We start from the raw sequence: 22280 nt of genomic DNA on the forward strand, positions 1-22280 counted from the left end.
TTCCGCAGGTCAACGTTTAAGAGGGGGAAGGTAAGGGAATCCCCTACTCCCAAACAATTTGTTTGTAATTAGTGGGGCTCAAACTTGTGACCTCAAAGTCATAAGGTGAGTTCCCCACCAACTCCACCAAGCTTTGCTTGATATTTTAACATACCAAATAAACGATCATAAATGTCACGGTCTCAGTAGAAGTATACCAGAGTAACCAAAACTGATAGGTTAAGAAAGAATTTGTGAGAATTGGCACTAAGTGACATGTGCATAAACTACAAAAGCCACCTACGTTGAAAGCTGAATATCAAAATCTAGCATGTTACCAAGTCCAAATCCTTTCCTACCACCCCTTATCATCCGCCTTCACATATGCTCTCTCGCTTTAGTCTATTTTCATTCTTTAAGACCAACAAGTTAAACAAACTTTCCAGCTTTAACCTACCAAAAACATATAAATAATGACAATATTAAGATGGATTCAGAATTTACAAAAGGAGCATAAATTCCTTTTTCCAGCTTATGTCCAACTCATATCTATATTTCCCCCTCCAATTACGTATTCACATTTCCGGTCGATATAACTGTCTTGTGTAGAATTATTGAGAATCATCAACATACTTTGAAAATTAGGTAATCGCGGAGATAATATAGAGAAAATCATAGGTGATGTTTTAGATATTATATACTCGTACAGTACTCTATAGTCCATATGTAATTCTCACCACAAAGATAGATGAACTTCCAGATGAAAATAAAATAATTAATAACAATATACTTCGTATAAATTATCGACATTAATTATTGAGTATTTGACTAGTGATTAATACGAAATATGGGAGGGAAAATCATATAAAATTTGAACAATAATAAGAATGAAAGAATATGATACAAAATGAAGTTGGATGTACTGTCTGACTTTACTTTTGCTGTGTCACTACACACCATAACCCATGCCCCCCATGTTCATGTTACATATTGAACATATACTTCAATTTTCCATACCAAACCCATGTGTGGTTTTACATTCTTTAACCACCACCATTTTCAACTAAAAAACAACTACCCACCCCTAAAAAAATGTTGTTAGCTCACATGATCTGAATGGGAAATTAGAAACCAAAAATAAGAAAGAATGACACCAATAAATACAATTTCACTGACTCTTTCAATCTTGTGAGCCGCGAGGTTTAAAGACGGAGTTACCTTCAGCTTTTTAGCTCTGATGAGAAATTTCTGTTCAGGTTTTTAGCATTGATCATCGACAGTCCATTGAGTCGAATGAGTCTGCAAACCCTGAGGGTTTGGATGGAATGCTGTTCTGTGTCCTGCTGAATGACATATCGCTGACCATTGTTGAAGTGCCCTCATTGGCTTGCCATCTTTGTAAAGCTTGGGGGAGACTCATGTGTAGGTCAATGCCATATGAATCATCTTCCTCTTGGCTCGAAGGTTTCCACTGCTCAACAAGTGGGCCCAACACGTTTACGGCATGTCCCATGTCGGGTCTCTGATGTGGTTCACGGGCTGTGCAGTGACCTGCCAACTCAGCAATCCTACAAATGCTCTCAAAGGTTTCATCATCGGGGTCAAGGATGGCATCAATTGACTTTCGGATGTTGTCCTTGTTGATCAAGATTCTGCGGAACCATGTCACTAAATGGGATCTCTCGTCTGGCATTGTCTCATCAAGGGCTTTTCTACCAGTGATAAGCTCCATCAATATAACACCAAATGCATAGACATCAATTTTGGTGGTCACTCTCCCAGTAACTGTTGGAGAAAATAAGAGCAGAACATGTTAGTATTTATTTCAGAGCATAGATGGGTCTACCAAAATGCAAACATCAAGTTGACAATCACTCCAATGTAAGCTAATTATGTTAGAGAACCTATCAAGCCTACAGCCCTACATTTTCAAACTCTGTTGAAAAAGATAGATGATCAGAAATTACATGGGGGTCCTCAAATTTGAACTTATAGAAAACTGGTATCAAAGCATGACCACATGAGTAGTATGATTATACAAGAACATACTTAGACTAATAGAGTATTACACACAAGGCACTAAGGCAGTCACTGTAGAGTAATCAAGTTAAGCTGTTCCAACAATCCTACAGTGCATCATATGAACTTCGCCTTAATGCATTTCTAACATTTGTAACATCTCTAAGCACATTTGCAATTAAAAAAAGTAGAGTGCAGCAAAATAAGATTTAAATGTAACAGGCATCTGCCAGTCAGAACTCAGGTCTAGACCATTATGAGAGTGCTCAGGTAACTTGGCAGCCAACAAATACAATGAATTTCACCCCCAAAAACATAACTTAAATTATTAGGCCCTCTTCATTTAAGTCAATAAGTGAGGCACATACTCGAACACATGTTCTAAAAACACACGGCAAATACAAGTATGTTTTTTTCTTGTAAATGGATTGTATGAGTCTAACTGGGGGTCAAAATGAAGTTTTACCCCTTCAATAACAAATAATATATTCTGATAGACCTTTGTTCTGGAATTGCAATAACCAGCTACTACTCCACAATAAGAAAGAAAGAACAAATAAAGAAAGATTCACAGTTCAAATGTTCAATGAGACACTGTGATTTATTCACAAACTTCAAGGCACAGGTAAATATGTGCAGCTTATCATCATATAAGTTTTACTGAGCCTATGTTGATTAACAAATGTACCAAAATTTGCAGTATCATTATATGAACGAACAAACCACAAAACTAAGGAGATAAAATTAAAATCAATACGATATTTTGCAACTTCTCACCAATACATCGTGCTATTTTCACATGTTTACAGAGTTCACACTTAAGGCACATGATATCCCCACCAATCACAGTTTATAATTTAAAATAGATAGCAATAAATTAAATATAAACATGTGGGTTAGATATTCATGTTGGTGACTTTACTCCTAACATCCACCCACAAACTAAGTAGCCTAAAGCCCTAAACATTAGTTTGATTAGTTTCCAATCAACATACAAATGGAATCAAAAATTCCCACAAATAAATTAAAAGAGTTCGAATTAGACAAACAAAAAGAGATTATTAACAGACCTAGCAAAATAGAGAGCATGCCATACAATAGTAAATTAAAATAATCCTACACATATTTTTGCATCACAGTTAATACTAGTATATGAACTTTCCAGAATCTACTCTCATTAAAAATATGCTTCCCAAGCAAGAGAAAGAAACTCACGAAGAATTCAAATTCATGAAATACAGAGTAGTATATCTCATTAGAGCCAATATTAAAATAGCAAGACATAGGGAAGTATCACCAAGAATATCTGAACAGATGCTTACCAGCATATTCAGGTGCAAGGTAGCCGAATGTTCCAGCCAATCGAGTCTCCACTGAATATTTTCCATCAGGAGCATTCTTTACCAAACCGAAATCTGCAACCTTGGCCCTCATGTCATCTCCCAGCAAGATGTTAGAAGGTTTCAAATCTCTGTGAATGAAACTTGTTTGCGCTAAACTATGTAGATACTCAACTCCCCTGGCCACATCCAAAGCTATGGAGACTCTCTGCTTCCAAGTAAGAGGGGGATATCCAAGCTCTTGCCACTCAAACAAATGTTGTCCGAGGTGCCCTTGTGGCATGTACTCGTATACCAAAAGCCTCTCGTGCCCATTGGTGCAGAAACCTAAAAGGGCAACCAAATGCCTGTGCCTAACTTTTGTAAGGACTGCAATTTCAGCTTGAAACTCACTCATCCCTTTGGTGCCCATAGCTGTAGCTTCCATCCTCTTAACGGCAATCTTAGTCCCATCATGGAGCTCCCCTTTGTAAACAACCCCAAATCCTCCACGTCCCAGTATATTATCCTCACTAAAATTGTTTGTAACCTGCCGAAGGACTTGAATTGAGATGGCAACATTCCCGCCTTCAAACACAGGGAAATCACCATGATCACCACTGCTGTGGCTCTGCAACTCACTTGGAACACCAGCATAACCATTTGTTGTCCCCACTACACTGGTCTTCACCATCTCATTATCTCCAGCTTCGGGATTCTGAACCTTCCCAAACTTCCTGTGCTTCTTCTTCATATAACACTTGTACAACACAAACATTACAACTACAACAAAAACAACAACCGCAATCACCACACTTTTCACCATACCAGCAGAAACCGATGAACCCTTCGACCCCACACCCGAGCCAGAAGAGGAGCTACCCCCAGAACCCGGAGAACCAGGTGGAGCAACATCCTTCCCAATATTCTTATTCCCAGAAGTGAGCAAATTCACCCCAAGACTAAACCTCGGAACTTTCCCACTAATGTCATTATTTGTCAAATCAATCTTCTTAAGCTTGGGCAAGGAAGCTAAAGAGGCAGGGATAGTGCCAGTCAAATTATTATTACTCAAATCCAAATCCGTCAATGACGTCAAATTCGCAAATGCCGGGGAAATGGTGCCCGAAAACCCCTGCTTCGCAAAATAAACAGAAACTACACGGTGGCTAGGATCACAGGACACAAAAATCCAGCTATTACAAGCATCATTACCAATCCAAGCATCAGCCAACTTAATTGGATACCCTAAAGCCCCAGCAACTTGGAGCAAAGCAGTAACCTGAGGATCACAATCCCCAGTAACATTCCTACAAAAATGGTTATTACCCAACTCTACTACTTTAACAGTCTTAGGAAAATCAGGAAGCGGCCCTTGAATATTGTTATTATTAATAGTAAAATTCTCCAATTTAGGCAAACTAACAATTGAAGGTGGAAGAATCCCAGTAAACTTATTATCCCTAAGTTGAAGATCAAATATCTGAGTACAAGCAGATAAATCAGGAATTGAACCAGTAAATGAATTTGCATGAAGCCATACCTGAGCTAACTGGGTCATACCCGAAACAACATCAATCGGACCCGATAACAACCCATCAACCTGATTATTAACCCAGAAATTCTGAATTGAAGACCCGTTTAACGACCCGGGTAAAGACCCACTCAAATTATTGTAGCTCAATCTCAAATTCTGCAACCCGGGAAACGACCCGAATATGTCTGGAATCGGGCCTTCCATTTTCGCATTATTAACATAGAAACTAGCCAAGCTTGAAGAATCAGTGAGTTCGGAAGGAAATTGCCATGGCGCAAGGTCTTCATTAAAGGAAAGAGAGAGAGTTTGAAGTGAACTCAACCCAGAAAAAGCACCAGATGGGATTGAAGTAAAATTATTATTGTCAAGAAAAACAGTTTGAAGAAGAGAGAGATTAGCTAAAGAAGGTAAAGGGCCAATGAATTCATTGTTTTGAAGAGAAAGAGTGGTGAGTTGAGAGAGGGTATTAATGGAAGAAGGAAGTGTAGTTTTGAGAGATTGAGAAGCAAGATTAATGGAGGTAACCCTGTCTCCATTATCACAGTTTACACCCTTCCATTTGCAGAAATCTGTGGAAGAATCCCACCCAGAAGGAGGAGATGATCCGAAGGATTTCAAGAAGTCATCCATGGCGGATTTGTCATCAGCAGAGGAGAGAGAAAGAAGGAGGAAGAAGAAGATGAAGAGGGTAGTTGTGGATGTTTTCGCCATTGAAGGGGGCGCAAAAATGGAGGAGAGAGAGAGAGAGAGAAAATGTGGGTAATCTTGGTATTAATGGTGGGGTTTGTGAAGGAAGAAAAGAAAGTGAGTTGGAATTTGGATTTTTAGGGTGGACAGCTCTTTGAATAATAGAAGACGCGTAATTAAAAAATTAAAACAAATTTTGTTTAATTATTTTGTGTTTCTGGAAATTTGGGATTCCTTTAATTAGAAGTTGTTGCTGGAATTGAGTCAATGAGGGTATCTTCAATTCTTCATTTGCATCTACCATGACTCCATGACCAAATTTTTTTTTACCAGGCGCCTAGAATTTTTATCGTCGAAAAGGTAAAAGGCGAGAACTATATTATCGGTTTTCTATAAATTAGCAATTTTTTACCTGAGATTTTCTTTCTGAAAAGGAAGTTGAAAAATGAGAACTCTGTTCATCTCTGGAAATTAGTTATGTGCGTAAAAAAATGAATGTCAACCGAGATATTTGCTTTAGAGTTCCAGCAAATGTCAGTACTTATACGAATTATTCACTTTTATTTGCAATCAAACACATTATGTGATAAGTTTAAAAAAAATAAGAGATTAATGACACGTGTCTTGTAGTGTAAGAAAGAGATATAAAGAAATTGCATGTAAAAATCAAATGAATGAATGATATATAGCTATTATAAATGTTTCTAAAGTAAAATGGTTGAACCCAAAAAAAAAAAAAAAAAAAAAAAAAAAAAAAAAAAAGTGTAAAATGGTTGAAGATATTAAAATGCATTACAAGTAAAATAAAAATGTAGAAATGCACTTTTAACCCTAATATAAGAGCAAAATAATCATTCTATAGATTTATATCGTTGAAGATTCTTATAATCACGAGATACTTTAAAATCTATAGATCAATATGATGATCACCTTCTTTGAGTTCTTTTTTTCATTTGTAATACATTTGATAAGGTTATACAGATCACAAAGTACCAATTTTATTTATGCTTGTATCTTTTTTTGACAAGTATTTATGCTTGTGAATATTATCCATATTTGCTTTTGGGGATTGCACAAATAAAAAAGGCATAAGCACTACTTCAAAAAAAAGTTGGGCATAATATTATGATAGGTTCACAACTCATTGCAAGAAAAAAAAAAGGGTAGGCTATGAAAAACAAACAAAATGGTCCCAATTCCCACTCTCATATTCAACATTTTGCAATTTAGAGTATTCATTTGAATTATAAATCATATTCGCAAGGTAGAAACTAAGAATGTCTTTTAATGGATTTGGGTATAAATAAGAAAAGAAGAAAATTGTACGATATTGTATCACTAAAATAATAATACTCCGTATTGTTAATCTTAATATTCGTACCTTCTTTTTTTTGGCAAAATGAGATAGTGTCTTAATAATTTATTATTTGAAGTTTTTGACGAGAATTACTCCAATGAAATTAAGGTCATATTTTTTTATTTCTAAATTACCTTTTGTGTTATGCACTAACTTATTCATTATTATCAATCATCCGATATAAGGTACGGAGTATTAGCTATCAATTTTTCAAAATTAACATATCATTTTCATTTCTATCCAATATCCATAATCTACTCTTTCAAGGAAAGAAATTATTTGGACAAATCCTAGAATATATGTGGGTCAAATTAGTCCAAGAACGAAGTTCATGGGCTGGGTTTGGAATACTATGGGGCCCACACTAAAAAAATGGGATTTTTCACATATTTGGGTTCGAAGATAATGACTAATAATAAAATAAGGCGTAATTGGTGTAATTATATTTTTTAGAATTGTTAAAAAAATAAATAGATAAAGGCGGTTTAGAAAAAGACAGTTGTTTATTTTTGCTTATTGCTCCAAATCCAGCGATGGGTGACATTAATTGAATGATTAGATTGAACGCAAGAGAATTATCCCCATCCAACTCAATTATTCTTTCCCTTTTTTCTGGATAACAAGAATACAACTTTTTCTAATTGTTCCATCAACTGCTCCTATTATTTGTCTACTTGAAAATCATATCCGGTATACTGTATCTGATTGGCAAACACGTTTTATGACATTTTTGTAAATAATAATGTCAACTTTTAATTTATTTGTCTTACTGTTAGGTACTTCTATCGCCATTAACTACATATGTAAGATACTTTAAAAATGTAATGGTATTATAAAACTTTTTAATTGTACACACAATTATTTTAAAAATGGTACAAATCACGATATGCCAGCGTGAGATATAATAGTACTAATGAGGCAAATAATACTCTAATGGTAACTTATAATGTTGTATTGTTACACAAAAAAGATGCCATGCTTTTAAAATTTAACTCATAAAACTCTCATGAAATGACCGAGTCTAATATATTTTCGAGTATTGTTTCAAAATGCCTTATACATGAACTTGCTTAGCTATTATACACTATCAGCTATACATCTCATATAAACATGTGACGAAACTATCATGCTCATTAAGTAGCTTTCTCGTGTAAAACACAAGATGTAATGCAAAATTCTGTTAGCATGATAAACCATTCCACCCTTTGATGTCATGTATGGTCCTCGTGTCCCCTTGTTAATTTTGTAACAATGAAAGAAGAAAAACACATGCCCATATCATATGAATTAATCTACCTTTATACACAAAATTATTGTAACTGGACAATGAATCATTTGATAACAACTTTATAGGACCCATGCACCCATCAACCAATTATCACATCACATAACATTTGATAATGCTTCACTCTAATTAAATAATAAAAAGTTCAATATATATCATATTTAGTTTTCGGGTTTTTCATATCACCGTGTCACGTCATAGCAAAGAAAACATATTACGAAGGATAATTTTACTAGAATAACTTTCATATCAAGTTTTCCAATGTAACCTTTGAGTCAGTAATGTTTTTACAATTACGTACAAGAATCCTTTTTATCACTTATCTACTCTTTAATCCCTTCATCATGCGTAATCTCCTATTATATGTAAATTTCTTAGATCTTTGTTATTTATAAGTCGAAGAAGAATGTAAAATTTTAAAAGCTCGTAGTATTTAATAAAGATAATTAACTTGTACCTTACACGAGCCAAAAACTAGTACTTCCTATGTCTTACATTGAAGTTAGAGTACATGAAGTATTTGTAGTAGGCACTCCATAGTCCATATTTTGAAGAAAAAAGGATATAAAATGGACCGCGGCCCAACTTTCAGAAGTTAGTACAAGTACAGTAGCAGAACAATTAGTCAATTACTATTGTCGCATGAAGTTGAAGGTCCAAATGGCAGCTAATTTTTCTTTTTCTTTCATAGAATTATTATGTGAAAAATGTATCACAATTGATAGGATACAAGGAAGTATGAAACTGAAGAAGAAGGCTTAACAAGTTGACATAATTACATAAATTTTTGTAGGAAATTACATACATATACAAGATCAACAAGAAGAATTCACATACATATGATGAAAGTATATAATTAATTGGCTATATATAACTAAACTTCCGTCGAAAAAGAAAATGTATGATCAACCCTAAAAGTGAATATCCGTAATACATTGCTCCATTGCTGGTTGTGTACTAATGTAGCTAAGGTTAGACACCTGATGGGTAATATGCATCTTTAAATATTAATAGTGTAATAGTATTACGTAGCACAAAATAGACAATATGGCTTAATTATATTCATCACATCTAATTCAAAAATGGTAATACCCTTCCCTAATTTAGAAGAACAATGGTCATAGGACTACTTTTTTTATCGCAACCTTGTGGGGTTTGTGGATAGCAAGGAATAACAGGGTTTTTAGATCCTCAACTCTGTCTGACCTGTCAACGCCAGCGACAATTTCTGAGGGTTTGCGCCAGCAGCGTTTATTCTCCAAGAAACTTAAGGATAGCCTGAGATCTTTACACCCACCAGAAATGGTTGCAGACTACCTGCCAGGGTTTATGCGAGTTGTCCTTCGCGATAGTGGGATGAGTGTGTTGCCTACAGTGATTCTGGTCGATGGTTCTTGACATAAGCACACTCATAGATCAGGGATGGGCTGGTGCATGGAGAATGGTGTTCAAGGGGATCAAGGACTACTACTGGGGGGGAGCTAGTAGCGGTTTGGCTCAATCGGCTCTACATAAGGAGATGAACGCCTGCCTACAAGGTCTTCAATGGGCTGCGACAAGGTCCTTGCCAACAGTAACTATATACACGGACTCTTCGTCTATGATCCTACTACTGCGCGATACACAGGTTAGTGATATTGGTCTTCGTTGGACAGCGGAAAAATTCGACAGTTGAGCACAGGTTTTGATTGGTGTTGTGTCCATAAGGTTCAAGCCCATGACCTAGCTACTATAGCCAGCAGTAGTCTTTCGTCTTTTAATAATTATATGTAATCCGTTTAAGCTTATGTCCAAAAAAAAATAAAAAAAATTAGAAGAACATTGTAAATAATACTATTAGATGGCGACATTGGATATACGAGATTTTGCCCTTAAATAGTCGAAGCTTGTAATAAAGACTACTTTTGAACAAAAATTTGGGCTGTTTTTCACTGTATTATCGCCCAATCCAATCAATTTTGGGTGTGAAGAACCATTACCAATTCAAAATATCAAAGTACAAGTTACTAACTCAAGATCACTAATGATTCATCTCAACCAATTAATGTTTATACTGCTCTCCGTTTCTTCATTTTAGATAAGTTACAAGTAATTTCAGTCTCAGGGACCAACTGCTATTATCTGAAGGAAATCAGAGTATCTGAAGGTCCGTAATGTGATTTTGGCTATTTGCTGTTTAACCATTTAACATTCTAAATTTTCCGTGTTATGTGAGTCAAATATTCGAAAACTTGCAAACAAAAAGGGACTGAGTGACTAACATTTACTATTCTAGTATTATTAGAACCAGTACATGATACAAATTACAAAGCACATAATATCAAGACACTGAAGTTCACTGGTGCATGCTTACACAATTGGCCTTTGTACCAAAACACAGCACTTCAACTTTATAATAGTGAAACTAAATTCCCTCAAAGCGAAATTTGAAGAGCATTACAGTAATGTCTCACCAACAAATTCACCAAATGGAGCAGAACAATGTTGAAATGTTGAGTTCTAAAATCATCAGCTAACCTCATTTTCCTTCAGCATAAAAGACTCTTGCACTGAATATCTCCGTTCATATATACTGAGTACTGACCTTGTCGCGAACCATCCCTATGATATAATGCTTTGCAAGGAAGGCTGATATGAGATCAGAACAAAAATAATGGCCAAAACAACTGCAACACCCCATGGTGAACCACCAGCCCGATGAATGTCACTTGGGTTGGACCCTGGCAAGAGGAAGCTTAGGCAGCTTGACGATGGCATTGTCGAAAGCCAGTGGACTTTAATAATTATCAGAAGAGGAGAGATCACCAGCAAACGCTGCAACAGCTCTGCTGCTGTTACCATCACTGCATCGTAGATTATGTAACCAAATAAACCACATAACAATAGCATTAATGTCATTAGTACCCAATTCTCTGATGCTCCCATGCTTGATCTTAGGGAAAAAGCCATTGTTTCTTATCCTTCTTTTTTTTTTGAGTGGAGTAGAAAATGTAGCCTAGGATATAAAGTATATTACCTCTTCAATTTGTGATGGGATGCATCTCAACTTTTTAAGCAAAAATAGTGACTTGTATGGCTGTTTTTTTGTACAAATGATTCCATTTTCTGGATTGTTCTCTGACTAGTACTGTAAAAAAAACAAATATAGTGGAGATTTATATAGCAACTTAGTACAAATTTATGCATGCATTCCTAATAAAAACAAAGGAAACGCCATGTGACATGCAGTAAATTAATCCAAAAAAAGAACTACAGAATGCAATAAGGAAATTTAAGGGTGACAATGTGACACTCCGTCAAAAGCGGAATAAGTATGGTTCATGTGTTAAAAAAGATAAGGTGAAATATCGCACTAATTTGTACCCGAATAATCCAATACATTTTGTAAAATAACAGGCAACTGCTAATATGCACTAGTATATGAGTTTTCAACTAAGACACGGTAAAATGTTCACAAGTGGCCATTCTTTATACTTAAATGTCCCTTATCTAAACTTATTGTCCCTTCTCTAAGCTAGTCCTAAAGAACAAGCTTAAACACTTACCAACTAAATGAACAAGCTTAAAACACTTCATCATATCATCCAATTCGCTGACTACAGTTTCATTCTTGATTGGCCCATCACTAAACTTATACAAGCTTTTTTTTTTTTTTTTGAAGAAACTTGTACAAGCTTATTTAGTCGCACTTGAATTTATCAGTTCTTTGACAATTAGCAGAGGCTAATGAGCTACAAGTAGCCGATGTAGGAGATAGATTAGCAAGCAATGAGAACAGAACTAGCATCATGATCATGATTAGTTCAAGCCGTGGCTCCCTTGCACCTTCAATCTAGATTAAGAATCTCCTTTTTCTACAGGTACTAATATACTATATAGTATATTAGTTTGGGTGATTTAACATTGGTAAAAAAAAAACTACATATCAAAGCTTTACACAAGCATTTCCTGATATCCACCTAGGAATCAGAGTGATGTAACATTATTTGACATGATAAACAAACTTTAATCATCTAATCATGATACATTATTCCCCTTATGAGTTGTGAATGTCAAATTTGAATTACTTCAAGCTGATAGCAGAGCAGAAAATGAAAAGAGTCAAAACTTGTACCTATGACGATCAACAAATCGTTGACATATTCTATCACATATCATCATATATCTAGCTCTTTAGATACACCCGACGTTTTTTTAAAGCATCATATTCTATAGGCATGTGTACAAAAAGCATATTTTTTTTTCCCATTTTGTTTTGAATATTCATATATCATAGATAACATGCTGCTGATCTCAAATGTGTAACTTATGACATATCTATAGTATCTTTTGTCTAATTTAGGCATCTACTACATCAATTAAGGCTAATAACATTTTTTAATGCAAGTATGCAACTACTTTCAATTAAATTAAAGCTCACAATCAAGAAACTTTATGTATGGTATTAGAAGCAACAATAGATCAAGACATAATTTAACGCATTTTTCTATGAGGCATTTCATCAAACATGTACCGTGCAAGCTTAGTTCAACCTTTCAGATACCACCAGGGCACCAAGCACCAGTCCACCATTGCCAAGGAAAGTTTCAACCTTTAAAATCAAAATTAAAAATTTAATAAATCAAGAAATATAGGAAAGTGAAAATTAAATACTTTTGAAATGACCAAAAAGCCACCACATAAAAAAGAGGCAAACAATTTAAATTCCAAATTTGATAAAACAAAAACCCTAAATCCCAGTTATTCTTGCAAATTAGAGAGAAAATGGAAGTGGGTGCGAAGAGAGAGAACGAGAAGCAGAAGAAGACTGAAAAACCTCCTTATGTCGTTGCCAAAGATGATACCAAGCCTGTTCTTCAAGACCCTGTAAAATTTTCTCTCTTTTTCTTTCTTTCTCTTATGTAGTCGAGATTGGATCTCGGGTCTTGGGTACCACTCTCCAGACTTTATAAAAAATGTTATCAGCCTAACATCTTATTCGTGTAATTGTACTGTAATTTGTAGTTATGGAGTTCAGACCCAACTCAAGCTGAACAAGCAGTGCTGCGGTTGCCACCATTTCCCTTCAGATCAAAATCTCAGCTCAGTTGAGATATTATGCTGATTTGCTCCATTTGTAAGAGCTTTTCTGTGTTTTTTTTGGATTTGTACTTTTGTTGGTTTTTGAACTGATGTACAAGTATATTCATAATAATTACGTTAATGAGTAATTGAATGATGTGCTGATAAAATTATGAAATTCTGTGGTATGAAATGGAAATGTTATCATCTATTAGTATGTTACTGATACCTGGCCTGTTTGATGTTCATTTTGTCAAATTGATACAGCTTATAACATATCGCTCCCTCCATTTCAAATTTATTGCAACATCAGCACAGACATTGGAGTATATCCGATTATACGAACAAATATTGTAGACTTTGAAACTTAAGGATTAGAACCAGTAGTATTAGACATCAACTTAATTACATAGTACAAGTATAACAAATTCATTGCAATTTTACATCATACTGAGTAAAATTCATCTATTTTCCATACAAGGAGTGTTAAACAACTTCAACTAATAAGTTCTGAGATACAAAAAGCATTCCAAACATGCTTAAACCTTCAAGCTTACTTAAATTTCACATTAAAATCCAAAATTCCAAAGATCTCACACTACTTGTGAGTTGTGGCAGTCAAGATGGCAGACTGGAAGAATTTATATTTAATTAATTAATGAGCCTAACAACCAAATTAGTATTGAAATTTAGCCAAATTCTTAACACTCAGTCATTTTTGCAGTTTCGCTATATTAACATACCAAAATATTACCAGATGCTTTTATCAAACCATGTTGCAAACACGATAATTCAACTACAATCAGTTGCCAATGCTGAATTTTTATTACTGTAAAGTCTAATTATCAGGTGCCAATATGAATTCAATGGCTTTGATTAATGTAGTATCTAGTACAAGCCAATAAATGAATTGTACACTACACATAACTTACTATTTCTAATGTGACCCAAATAATAAAGAGTTCACTATATAACACTAGTACATATGAATATATGATACAATGATCAGGAATTGTCTTCAACGATTGGAGAAGCTGCCCTGTCATGGATATTTGTAAACTTGGGTGGCAAAGTCATCACAGGCCCGTCCAAAGAACCCTCGCTCGCCATTGCTAGCGCCAGAGAATAACCTAATGCACGAGCCACGGGAACTGCTACCGCATTACCCACTTGAATATACCTAAAACAGAAACAATGCGAGTATATATTAATGTGGCATAAAATCAAAACAACTAAAACAAGATCTAAACAAGATATATACGGATATACCTATCTTTAACCCCGCCTTTCAATTGATAATAATCTGGAAAACCTTGTAGTCGAGCATTTTCTCTTATGGTCAGTACTCTGTCTTGTACAGGATGGAGCACAGCTTGGTTATGGGGCTCTGCCCTTGTAACTACAGTAGGAACTGTCTCATCCCACCATAGCCTTGCAAATGGCCTAGTAATTTCAAGATAAAAATATTAAAATTTAAAATATATATATATATATGTATATTGTATATCGAATTACCCAATAAAGTTTTTACTTACTTGGAAGATGTCCCCCCAACAAAGGTCATTGCATAATCTGGCACCTGTTAGCAAGCAATAAAATCAAAATGCTTTTCAACAAATTACTGGTGTGATGAAGATAACAAGTAAACTGTGATTCCATACATAATGGCGATGATAGTGGTGAAGATCAACAATAATATAAAATTTACTTTAGTTAATGTGTTATTTGTTTACTCTTGCACTAGTCCAGATACTAATCATATTATTGTCAAGGCACTAAGGCAGATTATCTAGTATAAGGTTTGTGCAGTCTTAGTGCAAAATAAATAAGGGATCAAAGCTTACCAAGGGTTTCTTTGAGGGTAAATATTCCCTCTCAACATCAGGATCCCATTCTACCTTGTTATCAGAACGAACACGCACTCCTGGTAGATCTCGAAAGTTTGCTCCCTGAGCAAAAAGACACTTATTAAATCCAATACCCAAGCGGAAAAGGAGCAAGTAGTCAAGTAAAATAAGATGATTACCTTCTTCTTAGGAATCCGACAAACCCTCTGGTAATCGTCAACATTCAAGTTAAGGGGCCGGTGGTCATAGAGTTTGGATATAAACTCTGAGCCATTTCTAGAACCAAGCATAGCTGCAACATAAAAGGGACATGATCTCAAAAAGTGAGTTGGCAAACAGATTTCCCTACAACACACCATTACAGCAATGGTCCAAAAATAGACAAGACCGTCAAAAAGAAATCAAAACTCAGATAATTACCATCCTTTGTCATTCTAATGAAGCGCTGGAACTCTGTTTTTGGAGGACAGCTATATGGTATCTCATCACGACTCTCAGCATTGGTTACCTGCATTGCCATGACAAAAACATAAAGACCACAGAATTGACAATTTGGAACTTAAAAAATAGAATAAACCACCACAGAAATCTGGCATACTCAAAGAACTCTCAATCACTTACCTCCGGCATATCAGAGATAGCATCGCCAAGAAAAAGTTTGTTCTCTAATTGAACAGTATGTCCCTCATTATAAGCAACCGTATTTATCTACAATATAAATCAGACATTGTCAGTCTTTCGAGACTATATTGTGTGAATCAGATGTGTCTGTCTATTGAGACTATATAGTGTGAATCAGATGAATAGGGAACAGTGATTCAATTTCATACCTCAAACTCAGTTGGAATAACACCTCTCAGAACAAGGTCATGTGTTGGCAATGGATATTGAGGCAATTTCTGCATAGAACAAATAGATTAGCTATTAGATATAACATGAATTAACAAGCAGCAATGGCTAGACCAAGAAAGAGACAATTAAGACATAAAAACCTTATATACATTATTTGGTGGAACGAATTCAAGTTCAAATCAAGATATCTATCTATAAATCAGAACCTAATTCCTTGTTTAGAGAGTTAACTTCTATGGAAATTAATGCAAAAGATTTTAAAAAAAATACAAAAAGCTCAAAGCTAGAGTTACATTAAGTCTGAGTAAATAAGAGATAAGCAACCAACGTCTATATATTGTAATTCCTTATCACAAAAAAGTTCACCATGTGGTTACCCAATTCTTCAGTATATAAAGAACCAAAAAAAGAGAAAAAAACGTTCCATGGCTAGTTTAATGCAGATTACAACGTGAATCACTCATATACGGGAAGTCAGGAGCCATATCCCTTGATAGAAAGGCTCTTGAGTTATATAAACATTCCTTTCAAACCAAGCACAAGCTAAATGGTTCAATTATCAGTATGCAAGGAGCTCAGGATTTAAAGATATAATGATACTGTATGATGTGGTATGCATGTTAACCAAAGCATAGATATACACATGCAACCTAAGTAATTAAACAGTATACCATAAAAACCTTACCTCTGAAGGCTGAGCACCCCATATAAAAACACGCATACGAAACTGGGGTAGTCCATAAGCACCAGCAGCCATCATTCCCATTCTTGCTTGATAATTCATATCAACTAACCTCCCAAGAGCATATCTCCCCAAAAAACCCTTAGAGAACTTAACCAAGTCAACAACGTTCTCCATCAGTGCATATTTTGGCTTCAAATAGTTTACAACATCCATGTAAACTACAAGCTGTTCGTTTTTAGGGTCAGCAAGTGGATTTTCAGCGTTTCTAAACCGATTGAATCCACTTATGCCTTGGCATGGAGGTCCACCACATACAACATCAACATCACCCTACAAAACATTATAAATGAGTAATAGTAAGTCCCGATCTTATGAATGGACTGCAGCAGCTGATAAAGACCGATTCAGCTTACCGGGAAAGGCAGAATTTTTTCCTTATAGCCCTTCTTCACAAATTCTCCAATCTTCTCACGACAATTGCTGGTTCAAGAGCTCTTTTAGAAATGATCTACATCTGAAACTACAATTGCAAAGCAAATCAGATTTCTTACCTTAGCCCCTCTAAAGGTTCCCAGGTGTCATCCTTCTCTCCATATCCCTTCCAACGGACCTATTGATTTTGGAAAGGAAATAAAATCATGAGCTTATAGCACAACAGCCAGAACCAACATTGGGGAATTCACACTGAACTTACAACCAAGTTTCCTTATCCATAGACACAACATGCATCATCAATTAACTAGCTTCCTTAATGTTTGTATATTTTCTACAAACATAATTCACTTATTTATTAGAAATGGTTGCTCCTAGAATTACTTGACCAATGTCAACCTAGGATGCTTACATATATGGTAAAGATTTCTTGAATAGCAGCATTTATATATCATCAGCAGAAAGATTGCTTAAAGCCATTATATGCTACTGTAGCACCAATGGACAGTCATAATTGCCAAGGAAGATCTAAAATTAACTAATTAAAGACTTAATGTATTATTGTAATGTTTTGCATTTACTTGAAGATATTAACAATACAAGTATAATACTTGTAAGAAATAAAGACAATTCAAAATATATATGTTAAAAAAAAAAGAGGGGGTGGGGGGGTAAAGAAACTACATCTAACCCTTGTATTCCGATTCATAATGCCCAAGACAGCTAATAATACTCAACCACGAATTATGTTTGATCATTGCAAATTTAAATGCATACCCTTTAACTAAGTTGAAAAAAAAAAAAAATTAACCAACTTGTCATTTCAAGCACACAATACCTTGAAGTAAAGCCCCGGTTTATCACAGTCTTTGGGATCACCATAACAAATCCCAAGAACTTTTTCAACTTCAAATACTTCTTCATCTGGATTATCATCTTCATTGGCATCATCCTCAGCATTGTCATCGTCCTCCTCAACCACTGAATCAATTATTTTATGTGTTGTTTCACTTTGAATCAAGCCAAAGGATGCACATATCTTCGGCCACTCTTTAAGCAAGGTCAAAAAGTCACCAACAGACTCATTACGCACCTGTGTTTAAAAAGCACATGATTTAATAAAACAGTGTTTTAGAAAAGTAGGCTTCAACTCCACTGTCTGGAAACAACAGCAGCAACAACAATTATAATCATAATAATAATAGCATGCATTACATTGGTTTCCGGATGATTGAGTGCTAGACTCTGACATGCAAATTGATTAACATCAACGGCCCACCTCTGTTCAAACAAAAAAGCCATTAGCAGTCTACAGACTGTATATCACAAAAAACATCAAATTATAAGATTCACTAACCGTTACAAGGTTAGACCCATGCAAGTTAGCACCCAGGCATAAACCAGTGGACATTGCACCACAACCACAGTAAAGATCTAATACAGTTATTTCTGAATTGCTTGACTCATTCCCTTGAGGAGCCTCATCAGAATCAGACTTTGCATCACCAACTGCTCCATTAACCTCCTTATCACTTGAAATAGTAGATTGTGATTCACTTCCAGGACTAGCAGTTTCTGTATGGAAATAAGGGTCAGATTCTAAAGTGTGTCCAGGCTAGCATTTCACAATAACATTAAAGCTCGTTGACATACCAGCTGGTGGTATTATATATGTGGAGTAGGGTAGCAAGTATTTCATGTCATAATAGTAATCACAATCTGGAATTGCTGACAATTTTGAATCAACATCTAACTGCCATCAAGTTAAAGCAAATTTTCAGAAATGTTGCCAAAAGGCTATTAATACTTTAATAGCACACATGTTTCATTAAAGGAAGGATCATTCAGGAAACTTACATTGGGAGTAACCCTAACAATGTTAATTTTTTCAAGAAGACAGTCCAACGGATTATCATCCATGATTTCCGAAGCAAACACACGCTTTGCCTCCCTTAGAGTAATACTCTCTTTCATAACCTACACATTTTAAGATAAAGGCAATACAGAATTAATAAGAAGCTATCTGAGAATATAGGTAACCATGCCTGCATAAGCATAAGAGAAATTTCTGAGTATTTACACTTACAGTGTCTACTGATCTGTAATACCATTGTGCCCTGAAATACGGCAAGCCATCAACTCCCTCGAACATTTCAAGAATCTTACAGATGTATGGTGGTTTACCATCTTCGGACTGAACACAAAATTCAATAGTTTAGCTAGGTTACAAAGATAGCTTTTAACTGAATCTAGCAGTATTTCATTAAATTTAGGGCTTGATGCACAACAAATTTGCAAACAGCTTTCCATACATATAGGCAAGTAGGTAACCCTAATCATGAAAGTCAATTTTACCTAGATGCTAATGCTCGCTCTCTTATATAAGAGATTCCGAACACTCGCGTTACAAACTAGAGTTCATAGTAATTAACCATAAAACACAATCTTTTGATCAATAACATTAAATTCGGATTTAATAAGGTATAGACTCTTCAACATCACGGGTTTTTAAGTCAAATTTACCCTATATGATAATGCTTGCTCCCTTGTATAGCACTTTTGCTCACATAAAAGATTTCAAGTGTTACAAACTAGAAAGTCACAGTGATCAACCATAGAACATAAACTTTCGAATGATATCATTGAATACTTCACATCAGATTTAATAATATGTAGACTCTTCAAAATCATACAACACTTAAATTATACTCTCATTTTATTATAAATCACCCGTAAACAACACTCTAAGATTTTCAAGTCAAACTGAACCCTGCAAAAATCTCATTAAAATCATATATCATTCAGTATACATAATACCATAAACCCATCATTTTTTTCAATACCTTACATGCTCACAAAACCAAATCACACTAAACAATGACAAAAATTAGGGCATAACCTGAACGTGAGCGTTATCATTCAACTCAAAAATCTTGAAACCATCAACCTCAGCCTTAAAGTAGTGACACTTTGCTGGAATTAGCTCCTCATCATCATCGTCAGAACTGCAATAAATTACAAATAATTCAATTACAAACTTCACTTTCTTCCGTCATTTTCACCCAAACTAACACAGATAAACAACAACAAACAACAAAAATCACTCAAACTAAAAAACACCAATAAACAACAAACAGCAAAATCACCCAAATTAACACAGATAAACAGCGACAAAAAAAAACACTCAATTTATTTATCTTACGTTTTCGATTTCTTTGCTCCTTGTTCGACCTGATCATCAATCAAAAAATAAATAAATAGATAAAATCACGGAAAATTAACCAAAAATCTGAAAAAAATTACGGCAAAAAGAAAAACCTTAGCAGAATAACGATGAGGCCAACGAAGCTTCGCTTCATCGGCGGGAACCGGATCTCCGAGGAATCTGCAATCCAACTCCTCTTTCTTAACCAATTTCCGAGAATTTTTCCGGCCAGAATTCGTCGGAGATTCAACAATCTCTTCAACCCCCGCTTCCACCTCTTCATCTACCGGAATGCTGACCTCAGAACTCTCAGTTTTGACATCGTTAACAACCTCTTCTACCTTCTCAACCACCTCCACAACCTTCTGCTTCTTACTCTTCGAACAACCTGAAGCAGACGATGAAGAAGACGAAGGCTTCTTCCTGATTGACTTACGCTTCGGCATTGTTGATTGATGAGAGAGAAAGTGAGGTGGCGGCGAAGAAGAAATGAGGAGAATTGAAAGAGAAGGGTTTATAATATTAGAGGAGAGAGAGAGTGAACGGATTGAAGCGGGAAATTGTCGGAAATTTTGGAAGAATGAAATAAAAAAGGGGGAAATACAAAAACGAAATGAATAAAATATTGAAAGAGATGGGGGATTATTGGTGTGCGGATTTTCAAGGCAAGGGGAATTATTTTGGTTTTTTGAAGGCGGGGAAGTTTGAATTTTGAACCGTTGCTTAGCTTCAATCACTTCAGCTTCAGCTTGCTGTATGTCTACTTAAGGTCTATCGGTCTATGGAGTTCTTGGATTAATATTGTACCTTTGTGGTGTCTCAATTGTTATGGATTTGTGCAATTAGGATAAAAATTGATTCTTTCAAGCACCTTCTATACATTGACGCGTGCACTTTGTTAATAAGGTATTTAGACATATTTTGTACTCCATAGTATTTGTTTTAGTTGTGCAGTGTATTACACTAGTTTTGTTAAATTGTACTCTGTATGTATATGAGTCCCCTTCAATTATTATTGGGCATTGTGCACTTGCAAGGGTTACATTTAATTATGATTGAGTCTTATATGGATATTGTCGTATTAGATGACATTAACTACAAAGCGTAAATTATATTTCTTTAGCTTATATATAGTTGCATTTGTTTATTTATATATAGTCACATTTGTCTATGTAGTAATTTGACCCTAAATTTAAATAATTAAATATTAATGATAAAACAAATTGATTTACTAAAAAGAATGTATTAATACGAAGTAAATGGATAGTGAATAAAATCACACTGTGTAATTATCTAGAACAAAGGGTATAATTTTTATTTTATTTTTTTGGTGTTTAGAGAGCCACAAGGGCAAATGATGAGAATCGATCCCAAGATACTTGAAACCGAAATGAAAGCTCTAACTAGTTGAGCTATCCATCACTCTCACAAAAGGGTATAAAATAGAGCAAGTTATCCAGTATTTTGATAGAGTATATTTGTTCTATAAACTTCCATACATATCAAGGTGGGTTAATGCATGTGCTTGATTCTTTATAATTATCTTTGTTAAATAGAAGTTGTGGATCATGAATTTTCAACGACATTGTATGTAATACCTCAAAAAAAAAATTATATTTAATCAACAATTTTTCTAGTATAAAGTTTAAATTAATAATTATTTTCAAATTTATAGAAAAAAAATTTAATAATTATTATTTTTATTTCCATTTTCGGATTTATTAAAAAAAAAAACTGGTTTCCTATTTCGCAGAAACTGATTTTGAAAAAAATAAATAAAAAATTAAGTTTATCTTTTCAGAACTAGCAACAAACTCAATTTGAAATTGGGTCTTATCTTCAGAATATTCTAGAGCAATTAAACCTAAGATTTCTAAGTTATATATACTCTAAATCCCAATTGATCTGCCGACTGCCGTATACAAACACTCTCAAATAATACCCATCTCTTTCAACCTTTCACAAGTCGTCATTCCCGCCGATCTTTCAACAGTAAGCCATGGTTCTTCTTCACC

At 34.9% G+C, this 22280-nt stretch overlaps 2 protein-coding genes and 2 long non-coding RNA genes across 4 annotated transcripts; 1 reads left to right on the plus strand and 3 right to left on the minus strand.

Moving 5' to 3' along the window:
• Window positions 1-827: 827 nt before the first annotated feature.
• On the minus strand, window positions 828-5820 carry LOC110736121 (receptor-like kinase TMK4). Its single transcript, XM_021916272.1, has 2 exons — window positions 3321-5820; window positions 828-1764 (listed from the first exon to the last, which is right to left on the minus strand). Exons 1-2 carry the CDS (start codon window positions 5563-5565, stop codon window positions 1250-1252), a joined length of 2760 nt encoding a protein of 919 aa, XP_021771964.1. The 5' UTR covers window positions 5566-5820; the 3' UTR covers window positions 828-1249.
• Window positions 5821-10432: 4612 nt separating this feature from the next.
• On the minus strand, window positions 10433-12776 carry LOC110736123. The gene is made up of 3 exons (XR_002514202.1): window positions 12697-12776; window positions 11200-11310; window positions 10433-11026 (listed from the first exon to the last, which is right to left on the minus strand). It is a non-coding gene; the product is annotated as an uncharacterized LOC110736123 (long non-coding RNA).
• A 119-nt stretch (window positions 12777-12895) lies between these two features.
• On the plus strand, window positions 12896-13432 carry LOC110736122. Its single transcript, XR_002514201.1, has 2 exons — window positions 12896-13049; window positions 13188-13432. It is a non-coding gene; the product is annotated as an uncharacterized LOC110736122 (long non-coding RNA).
• Window positions 13433-14035: 603 nt separating this feature from the next.
• On the minus strand, window positions 14036-21098 carry LOC110736124 (DNA (cytosine-5)-methyltransferase CMT3-like). The gene is made up of 20 exons (XM_021916273.1): window positions 20379-21098; window positions 20263-20291; window positions 19960-20065; window positions 19147-19254; window positions 18918-19037; window positions 18714-18813; window positions 18418-18635; window positions 18276-18341; window positions 17899-18153; window positions 17180-17238; window positions 17042-17108; window positions 16629-16958; window positions 15922-15990; window positions 15713-15799; window positions 15512-15599; window positions 15271-15383; window positions 15089-15193; window positions 14780-14823; window positions 14514-14687; window positions 14036-14424 (listed from the first exon to the last, which is right to left on the minus strand). The coding sequence occupies exons 1-20, from the start codon at window positions 20709-20711 to the stop codon at window positions 14250-14252; spliced, it is 2646 nt and encodes an 881-aa protein (XP_021771965.1). The 5' UTR covers window positions 20712-21098; the 3' UTR covers window positions 14036-14249.
• Window positions 21099-22280: the final 1182 nt, after the last annotated feature.

Source organism: Chenopodium quinoa, unplaced genomic scaffold (genome assembly GCF_001683475.1).
Source record: "Chenopodium quinoa cultivar QQ74 unplaced genomic scaffold, ASM168347v1, whole genome shotgun sequence".
Taxonomy (NCBI): Eukaryota; Viridiplantae; Streptophyta; class Magnoliopsida; order Caryophyllales; family Amaranthaceae; genus Chenopodium; species Chenopodium quinoa.

Bases quoted from the DNA above. Each gene is read 5' to 3' on its own strand.
- LOC110736121 (XM_021916272.1), bottom strand. From the start codon at position 5,565: ATGGCGAAAACATCCACAACTACCCTCTTCATCTTCTTCTTCCTCCTT. The intron at 1,765-3,320 runs GTAAGCATCTGT...TTTCTCCAACAG, and splicing joins CCTTGCACCTGAATATGCTG to TTACTGGGAGAGTGACCACC.
- LOC110736124 (XM_021916273.1), bottom strand. From the start codon at position 20,711: ATGCCGAAGCGTAAGTCAATCAGGAAGAAGCCTTCGTCTTCTTCATCG. The intron at 18,342-18,417 runs GTTAGTGAATCT...TTGTTTGAACAG, and splicing joins ATGGGTCTAACCTTGTAACG to AGGTGGGCCGTTGATGTTAA. The intron at 15,194-15,270 runs GTAATCATCTTA...CTTTTTGCTCAG, and splicing joins GTCGGATTCCTAAGAAGAAG to GGAGCAAACTTTCGAGATCT.